General features: G+C 41.1%; 1 protein-coding gene across 2 annotated transcripts in view; it reads right to left on the minus strand.

The window, feature by feature from the left end:
* N4BP2 (NEDD4 binding protein 2) overlaps positions 1 to 16830 on the minus strand; it is a 40462-nt gene extending 23632 nt beyond the window's left edge. For both annotated transcript variants that reach the window (XM_084286134.1, XM_084286133.1), the window contains exons 1-6: positions 16724 to 16830; positions 11172 to 11286; positions 10660 to 10836; positions 4442 to 4756; positions 1913 to 3125; positions 950 to 1074 (exon numbers count right to left, since the gene is read on the minus strand). In XM_084286134.1, coding sequence (XP_084142260.1) covers positions 950 to 1074; positions 1913 to 3125; positions 4442 to 4640 — 1537 coding nt within the window. In that variant the 5' untranslated portion in view covers positions 4641 to 4756; positions 10660 to 10836; positions 11172 to 11286; positions 16724 to 16830. The remainder of the gene's footprint in view (positions 1 to 949; positions 1075 to 1912; positions 3126 to 4441; positions 4757 to 10659; positions 10837 to 11171; positions 11287 to 16723) is intronic.
* Positions 16831 to 17462: the final 632 nt, after the last annotated feature.

Below are 17462 nucleotides of genomic sequence, written 5' to 3' on the forward strand. Positions count from 1 at the left end.
AATAAATGCATGATAATCAAGGAATGAAAATGCAGATGTAAAATGTGGCAAGATGACTAATCAATCAATAAATCAAACTAAAAAAAACTACATGATCACCTTAAAGTGGACTTCTTTGTTGCATACAAAATTCTTGGCTTTATAACAGTCTTAAGATTAGTCCACTCTGTAAACTGTATAAAATATGAAAAATCAAAAGAATTATTGTAATTTTTAATACATAGTCATAAAATGTTTAGAATTACTAGCTTTGAGACACAGCACCATGTTTCTGTAGCTATGTTACAATGAGTCTGAACAATCAAAGTTATCAATGAATCATATTTCTTATTAATCCGTTTTTCTACAGGTTAGAAATCTGACAGTAGAAAAGTGATCATGATTCAAATTTAGCAAACATATGCTTTAAGAGCTGTTTCTATGGAGAGCTTAGTGGGAGCCTCTATCACAAAATACACTGATTATGGAAAAATATTATTGTTTCTGTCTTGATCTTACAAATGTTTTAAATTTGCCAACATTTTAATGCTCGAGAGAAAAAAATAACCACGAGCAGGAAAATATCTGTGTAGGTGTTTTATTTGTATCAACGTTCTCATTATTTATTGTATACGGATAAATAATTATTCAGCTTAATATCAGAAAAAAATATTGCTAGGAGATAGCACTGATCACCACTCCAGGGGGATACAACCCAAGATACATACCACGATGATATTTGAGGACAAAATCTTTTGACAAAACTGGTGCTCTCGATTGCAAAACACACAATGAACAGGTGATTTCTGAGTTTTTGCTCATACTCTTTTTCTACACACATTCAAAACTAATTGCAGGATGGGAAAAATGCTGATCCTGTGGCACAAGCATTACAAGACAGGCAGCTTCTTCAACAGTACACAAGCACTGAAGTGTAAACAAGCAAGCTAGTCCCTTATTTATTTCTCACCTCGTTTCCTGTTCCAGTCATGTGCTTCCCCTAAGCAATCGGGATCATAATGGTATTGTCCATGTTTATAAAAGTAATCATCACTACTAAGAATGACTCCACCTGGATTATCCTCCAGCAAAGTCCTGTGAAAGATCAAGAAGTAAGTAGTTTTTCCCCTTCTCCTCCCCAGCCCTGCTGTTTACTAACATATACATCTTCAGTCTCTTGTCCAAAAGCAGCATGGCTGATTATTTGGCACATAAGCAGCAAATTCAGGTAAAGGATGAATCATCCTCCAAGCAAAGATGAACTACAACAATTTCCCTCCTTTTGCAAATGCTGTGTATATCTAGGGAAAACAGCTGATAGTTTCCCTACAAGTCTCACTCCAAGAAATCAGAGAAATATTTTTTCCATCTTTATCTAGTGACATACATTCATACTGCCAGATAAACATGCAGTTTTAATTGCACCAAGTATGTCAGACGCCAGCCAAAGAACTTTATGTGTAATCTAGGCTTTTGGAGAGTTAGAAAAGATATCACCCTGAGACACTCAACACATACTACTTCCACAAATTTTCTCAAAAGAATTCCGACAGTGGGAGGGAAATTTCTACCTATTGTATTTCCAACAATGTTATTGGAAGGAAATACAGGAAATTATTAGGGATTAGACAAACACAGCAGAGCTAAATATTACTGTGATGATTTACTCTGCTGGCGTAACTCTATTCTGGACCTCAGGCCAGTGAGGGACATTCAAACGTACCCCTCCTATTCTTATTTTCACCAGAGATCAAGGAGCTGGAAGTGACTCTGTTCTCCCCAATTGTTATTACTCATGATGCTGTACATACAGCAGGACAATTAAGGTTTAATCATAACTATTTAAAAATGTCAGAAAATAGTCTTTGCCTGCACTAAATCCTGTAGACAATTAAGCAACTTCTTTTATAAGCTCACAATATAGATGTTCTACCTTGCCAAATATGATTTTCCTGATCCTGGAACACCTCTGAGAAGAACAAGTACTTGACCTATAAGGTGCATCTTTTTTCTCATCATGTGACAAACAGGTGGTTGCTGTGCTTGCGAGAGGTTCAATTTTGAGTTTCTATCTTGATTTCCCCATACCTTCAGAGAAGGATTGCTATCCCAGGCATTTGAAACCGCTGGAGAAGAAAAAAAAAGTCCTTCTTCCAAATTCCTATAGTCTGAAATAGGCCTCCACTGCCCTGGACTGGCAGCCACAGGAGTTACAAAGCTGTGGTTTCCACTGGAAGGATAAAACGCAGGAGCCAGGAGGTTCCACTGTTGATGAGTTTGACATGACGGCATAGAAAAGTTTGAGTTATAACCCTGCTGAGATTGCTCAAAATCTACAAGTTTTGGTGTTTTGAAACTGGATCTTTCAAGAGATGCCTCTGGAAGAGAAGCGCTCTGGTGGCTGTTACAGGCAGTCATTACCTCTTTGTCCTGTTCCATGCACTTTGAATTAGGATTTTCATTGACAGCTACTCCAAGTTCCAGAGGTCTTTGGGAGGACTCACCAGAAGCAGCAGTTTCACTTTTATGATCTGGAACAGTATTTTGTGCCTGATCAGAATTTCCACATGACATTTCTCCACTTGATTTTTTACAGGCTTCTGAAGCTACATCATGGTGAACTTGCATTTCTGACCAACCAGAATCTTCCAATACTTGTGCAACAGTGTCTGATGCAGCTGGGGAGCTTGTCTGGATGCTCAGTTGGCTCACTGGTGGCTGAGAACAGCAAAGGTTTTCTAAAACCTCATCATTTGTCCCTATTTGCTGTGGGAAATGTAGGACATTGCAACCTGAATCAGATCCTTCCCACTGAGTAAATTCATTAAAGCCATCATGTTCACATACAATTTGGTCATTTGCAGAATTAGGCAATTCATCGCTCAAGCTGTATCTCTGAAAGGCATTTTCTATTAAGGAATCCAGTTCTTCAGTCAGCTGCACATCAGGCGATAAGACCTTTTCTTTTTCTTCTTCAGAATTACTCTGTTCTGCAGTACTTCCCCCTGTTCTTTGATTTGCAACAGATCTTTGCTGATTAACAAGAGCTAGTGATGATACTACTGTATCAAAACCTGAGATTTTTGAAGATACTGCTCCTTCGGCATGAGTAGACAGCTCTAGCAGATAATCCATAGCATTTTCTACTGTTGAATAAAGAAAATAAAGTGTGGTCAACCGGAGCAACACAAGCTGATGCGAATGTAGTTTTTTACTTCAGGAAGTATTCATAATAACTAAGACAACCAACGGAAAGTTCACCAATTCATCTATTGACATACCTTTTGCAACTCTCGACCTGTATCTCTTTAGAGGTAAAAGAACTAAAAATAGACATATTGCAAAATAATAACATAATAAGCATTAAAATGGCTAAGGAAACAGCATCTAAAAATGACTATGTTTAACTGGAAAAAAAGCAAGTAAGTCAGAGCTGGATGTTTAAATGGATCCTTATTTCTAACCTAAATGGTACAAGTGAAACAGCGTGAAATGAACTGAAAGACACTATTGAGAGCTAAAGAGATACAAGTATAAAAATTGCTTTCATTATGGCTAGGCTCAAGTGAAAATGTCACAACTAATAGCTTGAAAAATCCAGTATCCACATTGAATCTTTGGAAAGCCACTAAATGGAGCACAGGTTACCTGTGATTAACGTTAACAAAAATGAAAACCTGGCACAAGTAGCATAAAATTAAAACTAAGCCTCTATTTTTCTGAAGTACAATGTAGCAACAAGTCCGTTCAAGTCCAACTCTCTCTGCACACGGAGGTACATCTTATATAAAACCTTCCTTGTCCTTCTATCTTCTCTACTATATGAGAGCAACTTACTGTTACTCATACAAAAAAAAAAAATTCTATTTTTTCAATTTTTAAACTGAAACTAAGTGTGTAAATCTTACTACACAAAAGCATGAATCAATAACTACACCAAATCCACTTTTCAAGGAAAAGTGATCATAGCAACAAATATTAAGTTGACCTATTAAGTTATAAATTCTATACAATTCAGGTAACAAAAACAGCAATAAAAGCAGCCCTTTTAATGGTTAAATTTCACACACATGAAGAATGCCAACCTCTACCTTCTTTGCAAATATTCTTAGGAAAAAAATCAGCTAATCACATCTGACCATATGAACACAGCTTGATTAATATGTTCCAAGCAATAGTTATTCCCTGCCCAAACAACTCAGATGTTGCTGCTTAAACTGTACCCCCATTTTTTAAAGCACACTGGTACTGCAAATTACCAGTCTCAGAGAAACACTGTCAAACGTGGAGAATTGTGCATGCAAAGAGCTATAAAATTTCAAAATATTATGACTCACCTACTCGTTAAAAACTAGACTCACAAATATACTTGCAACACCCACACCAACTTTTTTGGTGTTGCCCTACTTAAGAACTGTCTGTACATGGAACAAAACTGTAACACCAACTGTATTTTATTTACCTTTAAAATCACATTCAGACAGAACCATATAAACCACACTAGGATCCAAGTCAGAAAACATTTCTGACATGCTGTTGAAGAGCTCTTCCTTATTGACACTGTATGCTGCTTGTGACACTGAGAGGCTTGGGTCCCCTTGAAATACAGCAGTTCCATTCTTCCGAGAGGGACTTCCACCTGTTTTCCTTCTCCGTGGCATTTTGTTTTCCAAAGTCAGCTTGCTTTTTGTTTTGTTCACATGAGGTCAATGGTAACAAACTTAGAAGTCACAAGAAACCTCTCATAACCAGGATGTACACAACAAGAAGAGCAGACCTGGAAAGAAGAGAATCAACAACTTTTAATATGGTCGTGTTTTCGTGCCCCCTGTTAAGAAAGCTAAAAGATAAAAAATACACAAGCGTCCAGAAATGCATTTTCCAGAAGGATGCCTTTCTTCTTAGACACCCTTATTTCGAACTAGATAGCTATCCAATCTTTGTCTGGAAGACAGGACAAATAAAATTGAGTTTAAAAGAAAAATCCAGAAAAGGGAGGCAATGCAAGGCAGACAGTTCAAAAGGACTCCTCTGCTAACACCTACTGATGACCAGTTAACATTATGGAGAGTTTACATTCTGTTAAAAATTCAGAGCCTTTGCTTCTCTGACAAAACTATTGGAAAACATGGCAGACACTTCCAAATCTTCCACAAGTCCTTCCGAACATGACTATCCTTTTCCACTTTGGGTATTTTAAGAGTAAACAGTTGATTTTCTTCAGTATTCAGACACCAGAAAACAGGCTGCAGAGTTGCCATCTCTGGAGATCTTCAAAACCTGCCTGGGCTGAGCAACCAGCTCTAGGTGACGCTGCCGGAGCAGGTGGGTTGAACCAGATGACGTCCAGAGCTGCCTTCCAACCTCAGCAATTTTGCGTTGCTTTTTTGTTGGTGTTGGTGCTTTTAACTTTTCAAAACATTTTGCAGCTTTATGAGCCATGCAGTGGGAAGAGGCTCCTGTCCTCCTCCCCCACTTCTTCCATGAAACCTTCGAATGTTTCTAGTTAAAACATGATGGCATTGATAATAACTGCAATTACTGCACTAATCCTGTGTAGAAGAGGAAAGCAACTCTTAATTGAAATCCAGGCAGAGCATATAGTGTGATCTCAGTTCTTCCTTTATGTCAAATAACATTAAAGCTTTGTTGTGTTCTAGCAAAGCTCAAAACAAACTCATTTATAATGTTTAAAGGGGTTATTCAGTAGAGTGGAAAACGTTGGTAAGGCTGAGAATCTGAAGTAAATTACAGCAAAGAATCACTATTTAGTGATAGCTTCCCTACCAGAGAAGTATTTAAAAGGAGGTAAACTGTTATATAAATTCTTACGACTTGAGAGTGGAAGAAAAACAACTTCAGGATCCCACGAGTCTCTACTGTATGTTTATGGACTTCAGCTAGAAAAAATAAATGGATGTCTGAAACAATGAAGAGGAAGTGTGAAAGGCATGACAATACACACAAAAAGGCAGAGGCAGCATTCCAAAAAATAATGGGGAGATGACCCTGGAAGATGCTAGCTAGCCAGACTGAGCTGGGACAATCGCAGATTATTTTTTTTCATTATTCTTTTTGATTTCTCTCTCTCTGATTAGCCATCTTTACACTGCTCTTTACTGTCACACACACCAAAAAAAAAAAAAAAAAAAAAAATCAAACAAAACGATTAGAAAAGAGTCACGGTTTTCAAACTTGTTTTTCTGTTTGTTTCATCCTCCAGCCTGTAAAACAGGCTGAGACCTAACTTCACACAAGGTGTCAGTGCCAAAAAAAATGCTCCCCACTAAAACTGGTTCAGTGACAAAGAAAAGTCCCTGCAAGGGAGAAAGCTATTAATGCGCCTCGACATTACTGCACACCAAGAGACTTTAAGCAGAGCACTCCAAGTGTTGTTAATGTTTCATTTCAGCTCCCTTATAATGATCAGTCCTGCTGAAAAACACACTCTTTAGCTAGGACTTCTAACAACCGATTCCCTTACTTCACTGTAGGATATTGCCTTCCCAACACACGGCCTGCGTTAAGCTGTGTGTCACACTATCTATCAGGATGCCTTACTCTTATGGTCCAACAAAGCCCCACGCTTCAGTCTGCATCGATCTAAATCAGAAAAAAATGCTTTTGAGAATTAATCACATACTTCCCATCACCTTCATCTGTTGTTCCAACAATAATAATACTTTTTCCCTTTGTCAGTACGCTACAAAGGATGCTGTGTTTCATAGGAATAGACTTTGTTTGCATGAGCTATGAGCATAATCCTTGCATTTACAGTAAACTGCTGGTGCCATGGTCCAGAGATCTCAAAAACCTTTTCAAAGTAATACCACAAATCCTGAATACTATTACAGTAAAATGAGAGAAGGAAAAAAAAAAAAAAAAAAAGCTAAAATAAGGTATTATGGACAACATCATGGACAGTATCAGATATTTTGACAGACTCCCCTTCGTTTACCACTGTATTTTCAATGTAATTCCTGGACAGATTCCCAGGCAATATCTCCTGTTGATATTACCAAGCATAATAAAAGTCTACAAAAATAGATGACTGAGCACACACAAAGCCCACTGCGCTCATTACAAAAGGGATGACGCAGCTACACACAACTGGAAGGGAAAATTGTTCACTTGTTTTTAAGAGCATGCCCTGAACTTGTAAAAGGATTTTATCACAGGACTTGTCTTTTCAGATATTCAAGATTCTCTTTTTGAAAGCTAAGAAAGGGGAAACAATTTTGAATAACCCAATAGCCAGACTTGCAGGTCAGCTACATTTGTTGGTTCTGGCTAACATTATAAAACAATTTGTAGCTTGCTGTGAATGGGGGCTTTTTTCCCCAAGATGTAAATGCCGTTGTAATACCAGATTGATTTAGAAGAGCAGGGCTGTGCTGAACACACTGAAAGAGGTTTCCAGACAGTCAACCAGAGGCTGCAATGCACTCGGTGGTTCACTAGGCAGTTCTGGATACCTCCTTCTACACGCAGCCAATTAAAGCAAACAGCTGCTTCATTACAGTGCTGATGAAAAACAATACTCCTGTGGCAGTCTCAACTGCACCTTTACAAAAAAAAAAAAAAAAAAAAAAAACTCACAAGCACGTCCTCAACTCACAGTTCTTCAGAAATACACATCTCCTGACATTAAGGATCTCCTCTCAATGTAATCCACCTACCAGAACTGTATACAAATCTGCTTCTATGAGAATTACCTTCTTAATTAAGCAATCTTACAAACAAAAGAGAGATTAAGACACCAGCATTCTCTACAAAACAAGATGTGCAAACCCTAGAGAGATGCTGTAGACCTGTCAGGGTGCCTTAATATCATCATCTTTCTAGATGTCCAGAATTTATTTTTAATCACGGATTATGAGCCTCTGATGTTGCCTGTTTCAGTACCTCTACCCCTAAGGAGCTGGGTAGATGCATGAGACATTTTCAAGCACAGATACACGCAGCCAAGGATCAGCAGCCACCAACAGGCAAACCAGTCACTACAAACACAGGCAAGCACCGATGTCATCACCCTAACACAACACACCTTTTCCTTTTGTTTTACAGGTGGAACAACGAAGTGCAGAGCAGTGGCCAACCTTGCACAGCATGGGGATGGACTAAAACGTCAAATCTCAATACCAATGTCCAAGTAGCAATGTTCTTTTCCAGGGAAAGGAAAACCAACAGTTTCTTAAACTAGCTTTAAGAACGTGTTTGTAATTCTCAGTAAGATGACCAGTAAATACCACTATATAGAAGAGGAAAAATATTAATTTTTTTTTCCCCTCTCCATTTTTTTTTCCACTCTCATGCTAAAATTGATAAACTAAGTATTAAAGTCTTAGGAAAATACCTAAGAAAATTCTTCCACAAAGCACAGAGTGAATTGAAATCACTGCAACCACAGCACAGGGAATTCCCTTGCAGACATGTTCCACGAGGTTCCATTTTATTTTCATTAATGCAATCATCCCTAGAAAAAAATAACCCAAACTATCAGAAATATAACAGTCATCTGGGCCAGACTCCTCATATTGGGAAGGAAGGGGGATGACACGTTTTCAACATACTGTTTTTAACTCTAGTAGGCATTAAAAGAGATTAAATAAACAAAGAGCTAAGTTAAACTAATACCAGAACAGCCTTCCTGATATAAAATGAAAATAGGAAAGAGAAGTTACTTCATGAAAGACAATTGACTATGAAATGTTTTAAGTTTTTTTCCATAATCATGGCCTCGAGGCCTCCCAGCCTTGTGGTTGCTCCTGCAGAAAGCAGCAATCCAGGAGGGCGAAGCAGCTGGCTATTGCAGGGAAGACACCTGCCTTCCTGCATTGTCAGTACTTTGTTTACAACATCAGGCCAAGTCCAAAACTTAAAATCTTACAGGGACTGCTTGCAGCACAAAATAATCATCAGTGCGTTTTAAATAAATGTCAATATCAGCATGCTTAGGGATTCAGCCCGAACTGGCTCAAATAAAGACATTTAAACTCTAGAGCATCAAAGCTTATTAGGACTTTTAGTTTCACATATTAACACATGGGATTTTATCTGCTATGCTAGACACTAAGATTTGTTTCCTGCATTAAAGGTAAATTCCAGCTAAATGGCAACAAAGATATCTGGGAATCACAACATTTAAGTCATTGAAGTCCTTTCCTACAATGCAGCTGAGTGAACAACCTGTAGAACGACTAAGAAAATAGAAACAGTGCTTATACTGAAAATTTTAGAGGTAGATTCGTCATAAGCAGACACTTTAGGGTGAAATCCAAGTTCCAGCACAGGTAAAGCAAATGGTAACTTCACTTTAAGTTTTCCTTCAAAGATTCAAAATATACTCTCTCTTATGACTCAATCCAAAGAACTCAAAACCCTTAAAACCAGCCAAAGAAAAATCTAAGCGGAAAAAAGTCCCCAAGACCCTTCACAAACAAATATTATTTAAAAGAAAAAAAAAAAAAGGTAAGGTAAGATTTCATTTACGCTAGGAAATAAGTGCTAATATAGACTTGTCCTACAGAAGCTATCAGTTTGCTAAGGCTACAAATGCATTTTCTGAAGTAAGCTAAAAGATACAAGTAATTTTTACACTGAAGCTACGTTAAATTTGTTCAGCTAAAGCTCATTTGAATTCCACAGCAAAAGCTAGCAGTTCTTAGAAAGCAGAGGGGAATTTCTATGTACTGTTGAAGAACAGTATTTTTATAAAATCAAACAAAAGCTATTACAAAACAGTATCAAGCAGCATCTGACTAAAAGTTATGAGAAAGCAAGAGAAGTCTAAGGCTTGAGACTTGCATTACTGTCTAGTTTTCAGTGTAATGTGAAAGTAAATATACAATTGCTGAGTAAAGGTCTGAAGGAGGCCTGAGATTTCTCATACTTCTTTTATACCTGGATGTCTTCTTAGAAACCATGCACTGTGGATTGCATTTTCAAGATGTGCCCAAATTCTTCAGAACATCAGACTGACTGCAAGTCATATTATACGTATAATCTCAAGTATAGGAAGTGAAGGAAAAAGGTAGTATTCAACAACCGACAGAAGATGCACAGTGAAGGAAGAAATATACTAAACTATTTTAAGTCAGTTAGACAGTGGATACCAAGTTATTTGCAAAGCTCCTTAAATCAGAGATACTGCACTGAGAAACAATCAGCAGTAAATGTAATTTTTCAAAGTCATTACAAGAATTTGTTTTGGAAGCAGATACACCAGAAAAATATTCTAACTGCTGCTCAAAATTTACCAAAATCATTCAGTGGCATGGCTTCTGGTTTGACTGAGATCAAGTTCAAATGACAAATAAGCTATCAATATTACTTCTCTGCCTTTTTTTAAGGCCAAAGGAAACCTCCTGCCTTGACACAAGGCAACTTTCAGCCAAAATGACCAAACCTGCCCATTTGTGAATGTTTTGAAAACATACACAAATTTAAAATTTCTCTGATCACTTTAAGGAAGTTAACTCAACACACATAAACAAAGGTTGGTTTTGTTTTCTTATTTCCCCACAAAAATTTAAATTTCAAACTGCATAGAATATTTATCATGCAACGTTCATTTGAATCTTCTGGCTTTGAAAAACACACACAGGTACTGACATTCTTAAGAATGAAAAAAAAAAAAAAACTAAATTCGAATCAAATTATAATGCCATAAAAACTTACATTTTCAGCTTCACCGAGTTGCCCTGCAGTGGGTCCCTTCTCATCTTTCCAAAACCACCACTGGTTTCATATTTAATAAAGATTCGGAGTTTTTAAAAAAATATAATAAACTCTTCTGTCAGGAAACCATACTGTCAAATGTACAAATTAGGCATCAGTAGAAGTGGGTGCTCCCTCCTGACAAAGGAATCGTCAGAATACAAATTAAAATTGGTATTTTGCTCACAGAGCATGCACCTTTAAGCAGTTTTAACAATGAGCAATACTTTTTTTTTTTTTTTTTTAATAGATTAAGTATGCCTAGAATTTTACTGGTAAAGTACACAGCATGACAAGTTGAAATATAAGTTGAAATGACAACATGACAAGTTGAAATATAAGTTTTGCCAAGGACAGAAACACCTACTAATTTCAGTTACTAATTTCTTACCCTAACAAAGCTGACTTACATCAGTTAAGGAAATAACATAATGACAGCAGAATGAATTTGGAATAAAAGTAAGTTTCCTTACTTGTCATTCCATTTGGTTCTTCACAACAGTTCTTAACCATCTTGAAAGTGTTTATATATCCATGCTGGTCAAGAAAAGCTTTGTTCCATCATGTGGGGAATTAGGCAACATAACCCTAGTACAACAAAAACAGAATACATTGCTTTTAGATACACTGTTAATTTGCAACGCTCCACCAATGCTAGGTGCTCGTCAAAGCACCTAAAACCTCCTAAAGCACTGGGTCCACACTGAAGATGTTAGGTTTATTCAAAGCCTGACTTAATTCCAGTGTACAAATTAGCCTAGGGCACCTAACAGCAGCCAGGTTTTCCAACCAAACAAAAATCAATTAAAACGAAAAGAAAAAAGAAAAGAAAAAAAAAAAAAAAAAAAGAGGATACTTAGCTAAACTACTGATAGAAATTTAAACAAATACTCTGTCGTGCTCCTAATACAATGGGTGGATGGCTCAATGACTTTGTAGGAGTCTTTTTAAGAGACTGGGAAACTCAACTCAGCTCCCATTTTGCATTTAACCACACTCCAGTGCTCCAAAGCATTAAGAACCGTCATCAAAACATACACAACACTTCACCTAAGCAACACCTTGACCTTTTTCATCCTTTTGATCCAAATTTACAAAACAAACGGCAGGCTGGAGGCAGAAGACACTATTCACCCCACTCTCCAACACCTGGCTTCACCCAATTTGCACTAAACTACAAAAGCCACTCCAGGAAGGACTGAAAAACTGTTGAGCAATTTTACAGAACATTGCGGCTCTCATTGAAGAGAAATTCAGTCTAGAAAGGTAACAGAAAGGCCAAAATGTACCTGATGGCAGTGAGACACTACGTTGTTTCCATTACTCACATTTCCGCTTTCTCTATCGGGTCACACTAATAAATGCACTAAAATGCAAAGGTTATTAAGGTTACTTCCAGATTTGTTCTCTTGTATTTTCTATATTCTTAAGTCTCATAAATGGAGCAAAACAAGTATTTAAGTACAAGCACAAGACAAAAAAAGCAGCTAATCAAATCAAACCCAACCACTGTACTCTCTAATTCAGTCTATAAAACACCAAACTTTTCATTTCAGACAAAGTTCAGTCCCCTGTCGAAAAACAAGGTAGAAAAGGGATGAAGAAAAGGAAATGCCTGCCAGCTGATTTTTCTCAATAAGCCCAGGAGTAGCAAAGGAGATGGTTTGTGAGCCTCCTGCATTCCTTCATTTCTGACAGCAGCCAGTAACAGAACAGGACTCTCCAACACTTCGTTATTTAACGTCAAAATCTATACCCAGCTAGAGACCAAAGTGCTTTTAAAAACACTTAAAACTATCTTTTCTGCTCTCTTGCTTTTCCCATGCAGCGTAATTTTCACCACGTATTCAGAGGGCTTTATCTACTTCAGGTTTTAACTAAGGTCCTCCTTTTCTCAGAAAATTCAGCCCAAGTGCAAGACACTGCCTCGCAAGTCTTCACACGAGCTGCTCTGCTGGGGCGTCTTCTCTGCTCCTGTGATTTTTGAGCCTTGCACGTGGCCTGCACCACAGACAGGTTCTTCTCAGAAGCTGCATCTTGCTCCGAGTAAGAAACAAAAGTGCTCAACAGGCAACAGAAGCTGTCCAACACCACATCATGCTGCGTCCTTTGAAGCTGGAAAGCTGCTGTTGCCAGAGGCCCACCAAAAGGTGAGCACAAAGGCCAGCTGGGCACAGCAGGATGAGGAGACATGGGACAGGCCCAGCCACCGGCGTGTCCTCCAGCAGCACCTCTGCTTATTAAGAACAACTGTCTTTATACACCTCTTTCACTGGTATTTCCCCTGCTGTCAGGGATTTCTTTAGATGAAACCAGATTTCTGAGACCTGGCCAACAATAAGCATTATTTTAGTACTTGGAGACCCAGCGAAAGGGCAGCAGCAAGGGTAAGGACCGGTTCCATCAGGATGAGGTGGTGTTGGAAACAAGAAGTACTGCTGAAGATCACAGGTGCTGCTTATTATTGGTGTATACATGCAGGTGGCCTTACGGAGGAATGGAAAGCAGAACATTTAAAGCATACTTATTTAGAGTTTTCTGTGCTGGCAGCAATCAGAACTGGCAACAAATGCAAATGCCACTTCCCCAAATTTTGACTTGCTTTAGCTATTGATGCAAATGAAGATGGGTTTAATTAGTATTTCTAGTTGCTGCTGGAAAAAGGAAGCAGCTAACAGAGATTCAGATTCCAGAGCACAGGTCTCCAGGCCTATGCAGGCACCTAACAGGGTTTCCACAACGTCACCAGCTCCTGGTGCTTCCACATACAAAGACTTCTCAGCTCCACAGCTTTCCCTTCCATCTACTACACAGAAAAAGTCATCACTAGTACCATCCAACCAATTCCCTGCAACATATTCTCTTGCTACCCGAAGGTCCACTTAAGTCCTTCAAGTCTGTGTGGCAGACAGTGCTGCACTCTGCTGATCCCCCAGTGCCACAGCTGAGTAAGGGATACATACAGTTTCCATTGGATACATACATTCCAGTTCTGCAACTCCAAATGAAGGTTTGTTGCACACTGGGATAAAACAGAAGCACAAGAAGTCTTTGGACTTCGGAAACAAAGATACATTCAGGTTTGAAGAAAGCATTTACAAGAACAGGGCACTGATGAGACCATGACTGCTGGAGCCTCAGGGCACAGGGTGTGCTGGAACATCAGCCAGATTTATCACCCAAGTGTTATCTAGTAACCAGTAGCCTCACAAAATAGAGTCCACAACTAGAAGCTGAATAGGGATGTTGGAGAAAAGCACAGAACAGTTTATGAAATCTGATGGTGGCCCACATACGACAGCAACGTGAGTACCACTTCAGAGTAACTTCCCAAACAACACATCCCACAGTGACCTGTAGCACACTTCACAGCAATTCAAGGTGCACAATGAGATCACAGCTTAAAAAAAAAAAAAAAGCAAGAAGCCAAACCACATTAAGAAAGCAAGATAGGAATGAGAACAGCTTATTCACAAAGACATCCTAAACATTTTCTAGGCAAGAAGAAATCCAGCCCATCAGGTCCTAAGCTGGAAACTACATTACACAGCTCCATCAATACAATTACACCTTCTTCATATGTTCTAGTGTACTTCTATTTCTGGAGGGAGCCACCAGGCCAGCTGAACACAGCACATGCACAGCCATTATGCAGCTATTAGAAAGATAAAGACTATTTTCAGCTTAATGTAAACCCACAGATACATGACCTCATCCAGGTACATCAACAGCCTCCAAACTACTGTCACTACTGGAAGCTTACAGCCTCCCAACGACTGTCACTACTCCCTTGGCAGAGACCTAAACCTATGATTTACCTTCAGAAAGTAGTTCACCAGTTCACCTTATATGACTGAAAAACATCAGCCAATTCAATTTAAGTAGTGGGTTGAGCTAACACAGACCATTTTTGAGACAGAACACAGATCAGTTACATAAATCAACCTACCAGTAGATCAAATCCCCAGCAGAGTCATGAGAAGAAGCAGCTAGCAAACTTAGCTTCTTCCACAAGCACAGCTGGATTTAGGAGAAAATATCAGTGTATGGCCGTATTTAATTAAGGGAGGTAGTGTCACTGAAGACTAATTAACACCCTACCAACATTTTTATAGTAGCAGAGCCTCTGTAGTAAAGAGGATGGCAGCAGCTTCCTAAACCCCAAGAATAATTGAGCATAGAACACTCAAGAAAATGAAAAACCCAAGAATTAGTTAGTTCAGCAACTTTTACCAGCACTAAATTCATGCACAGACAAACTTTTTTTAAAGTAATGACTGATTATTTTAGCTATTTAGCTACAGATCAGCACGCAGGGAGGAGTCAAAGATGACAGACCATGAAAGGCCAACCCCCCCTCAGTTCCTATTAATGTATTTACGCACAAAGAAAAGCAACAGGAGTGCCTTTTGTAAAACTGACAGGATCACAGCTAAGGACTCGCCTACACCATGAAACAAAACAGCTGCAAACAAGCCATGGATGTTCCCCAACACCATGCCTAGGCTAACGTTTTTGTCATGTACTACTGCACTTTCACATCTATAACACCAAGAATCTCACTTCCCTCCTACATCAGCGCCTTCCCCAGCTGAAAACCTGCAACATCAAAACAGAGAAAGACTCCTTTAAAAATTAAAACTAGTATGGAGAAAGCCACAAAAAAAAACAGACCTAAATGTCACAGTTTATTAAGTAAATAAGAACACGCGACAGGAAAACAGCCTATAAGGAAGAAATTAAAGGATTTTTCAGATGTGCTTTGATGCTGGCTCATCACGTGGGTCCAGTCAACAACACGAAGAATTACTGCAACTTGAAAGGGCTGCAAACACATGACCCACACCAGCCCTGCCCTAATGGTGACTGTACCCCATGAATCAGGGCTAGACCTGCTATTACAATTGTATACCACGCTTGTTGTTTTTTTTTCTGCCCTTTTGCAATTTGCTTCAGGTTTACATCCTGACCTCAGGCTCCCCAGTCACATCCTATGACAAAGTGCCTTCACCTTTTATTTGAGCAAACGGTGAAATGGACGAAGGGATGGAAATCTCCAAAAACTTTTGGAGGGCTGGAGCTTAAGCTCCATATGAATTATTCTCATCTTTTAACCGCATAGCCCTACTGAAAGCTTCATTAAACTTGAGGTGGGTGCTCAACTTCAGCAGGAGTTTGTGTCAAAGCGTTTTAAGCACCTCTTGGAGTCAAACTGTTCTGAGTCGTTTAGAACAGAACTTTTAAAAGTAACGTGCAGAAAAACAGTATTTTTTTTTCTGTCCTTTTAACCCGGGCTGCTCTGAATTCCCAGTGACCTTACGGCACTTGGTGCGAAGTGCAGACAACGTCCAAAAAGCACCTGGGCACACCGCGCTACACGGGACGTGTATTTAATAAGCGCACAGTAAACGTGGCCTGGCAGTTTCCAAGCGTTCAGCACAAGCAGTCCTTCCAAACCCTAAAAACCTTCTGCTTTCCTTTTGCACGGGGGGGGAATTAACTCATTTAACTCGCCGGGCTCTGCATTTCGGTGCTGCTTTATGGCCTGCGCTGCATGGCACGGGGGGATCCCCTTCCTCCAGCGGCCGGGGCGGCCCCTGCCCTGCCCTGCCCTTCCCTTCCCCGTGTCGGTGTCTCCCCGCGGGGGGCCGGCGGCGCTCGGAGCCTCCAGGGCAGCGGCCGCATCCCGCAGGCGGAGCCGCCGCCATTACCGCTCCCCGGGGCTCTCGCTCCGGGCACCCGGCCCCTTCCCCTTCCTCCCCGGCAGCGCCGAGCCGCGGCCAGCGGGCGGCTCCCACCTCCTCCTCCTCCTCCTCCTCCTCCCTCCCTCCCTGCCTGCCTCCCTCCCGGCCCCGGCCACCCGGAGCCGGGCCCCCCGCGGCAGCCTCCCCGCTCCCGAAATGGCGGCCGAGCAGCGGCGGCGGCGGGGAGCAGCGCAGCCCCGCGCCCTATCGGCGGCAGGGGGAGGGCGCGGCTCCTCCCCGGCCCCGCCGCTCGGCGCCGGACCCCGGCGGCCCTCGGTTACCTCCCGCCGCTCGGCTCCCCGGCTCCGGCCGGCCGCTGGGGCTGCGGGGCTGCTCGGCGGCGGCGGAGGCAGGGGGAGAGCCGGGGAGGCTCCGGTGGAGCGTGCGGCGCGGGGCCACAGTGCCGCTCTCCGACCGGCCGGGGAAGGGCAGCCGGGAGGAGGCTCCGCGCCGCCCTCCCGCTCCCTCTCCCTCTCCCTCTCCCCCCCGGCCGGCCCTGCCTCCTGCCGGCATCAGGGCTCGTCCTGCTCGTAGCCCTGTCACGGCTGCCCCGTGCCCCGCCGCTATGGCCAAACTCACCAAAAACCCTCCCGACAGAGGGCACGGCACCGCCCAGGCCGGCTTACCGAGAGCCGTCGGAGTCTGAAAAGGTTGAGGAGGGTTAAATCTATGAGGCGTGTAGTGACAGGCGCCCAATTTCTGATTAAAAAGAAAGCGAATGTTTAGCTGCTGATGCCCGGTTTCACTACGCAGTTCCTAAGGCCGCAGCCTGGCAGGAGGGAGGGGTTCCGCAGGCTGATGAATGGTGTCAAGAAGTTTTTTTTTTGAGGAAATGGGGGAATCTGGTGGGATCTGGCGTCCGTGACTGCAGTGGAGGAGGGTCTGAGCTGTGGGAGAAGTAGAAGAGAAACTGATGAGGGGTTTTCGTTACCTGCAGCAAGCAAAGGATGTTTGGAGGAGATGGACGATGGAAGATTATGGAAAGCTGATAAGGAGAGACGTGCTTCTGGCGGACTGATG

The sequence above is a fragment of the Netta rufina genome (genome assembly GCF_964035555.1).
Source record: "Netta rufina genome assembly, chromosome: 4".
NCBI classification, from domain to species: domain Eukaryota; kingdom Metazoa; phylum Chordata; class Aves; order Anseriformes; family Anatidae; genus Netta; species Netta rufina.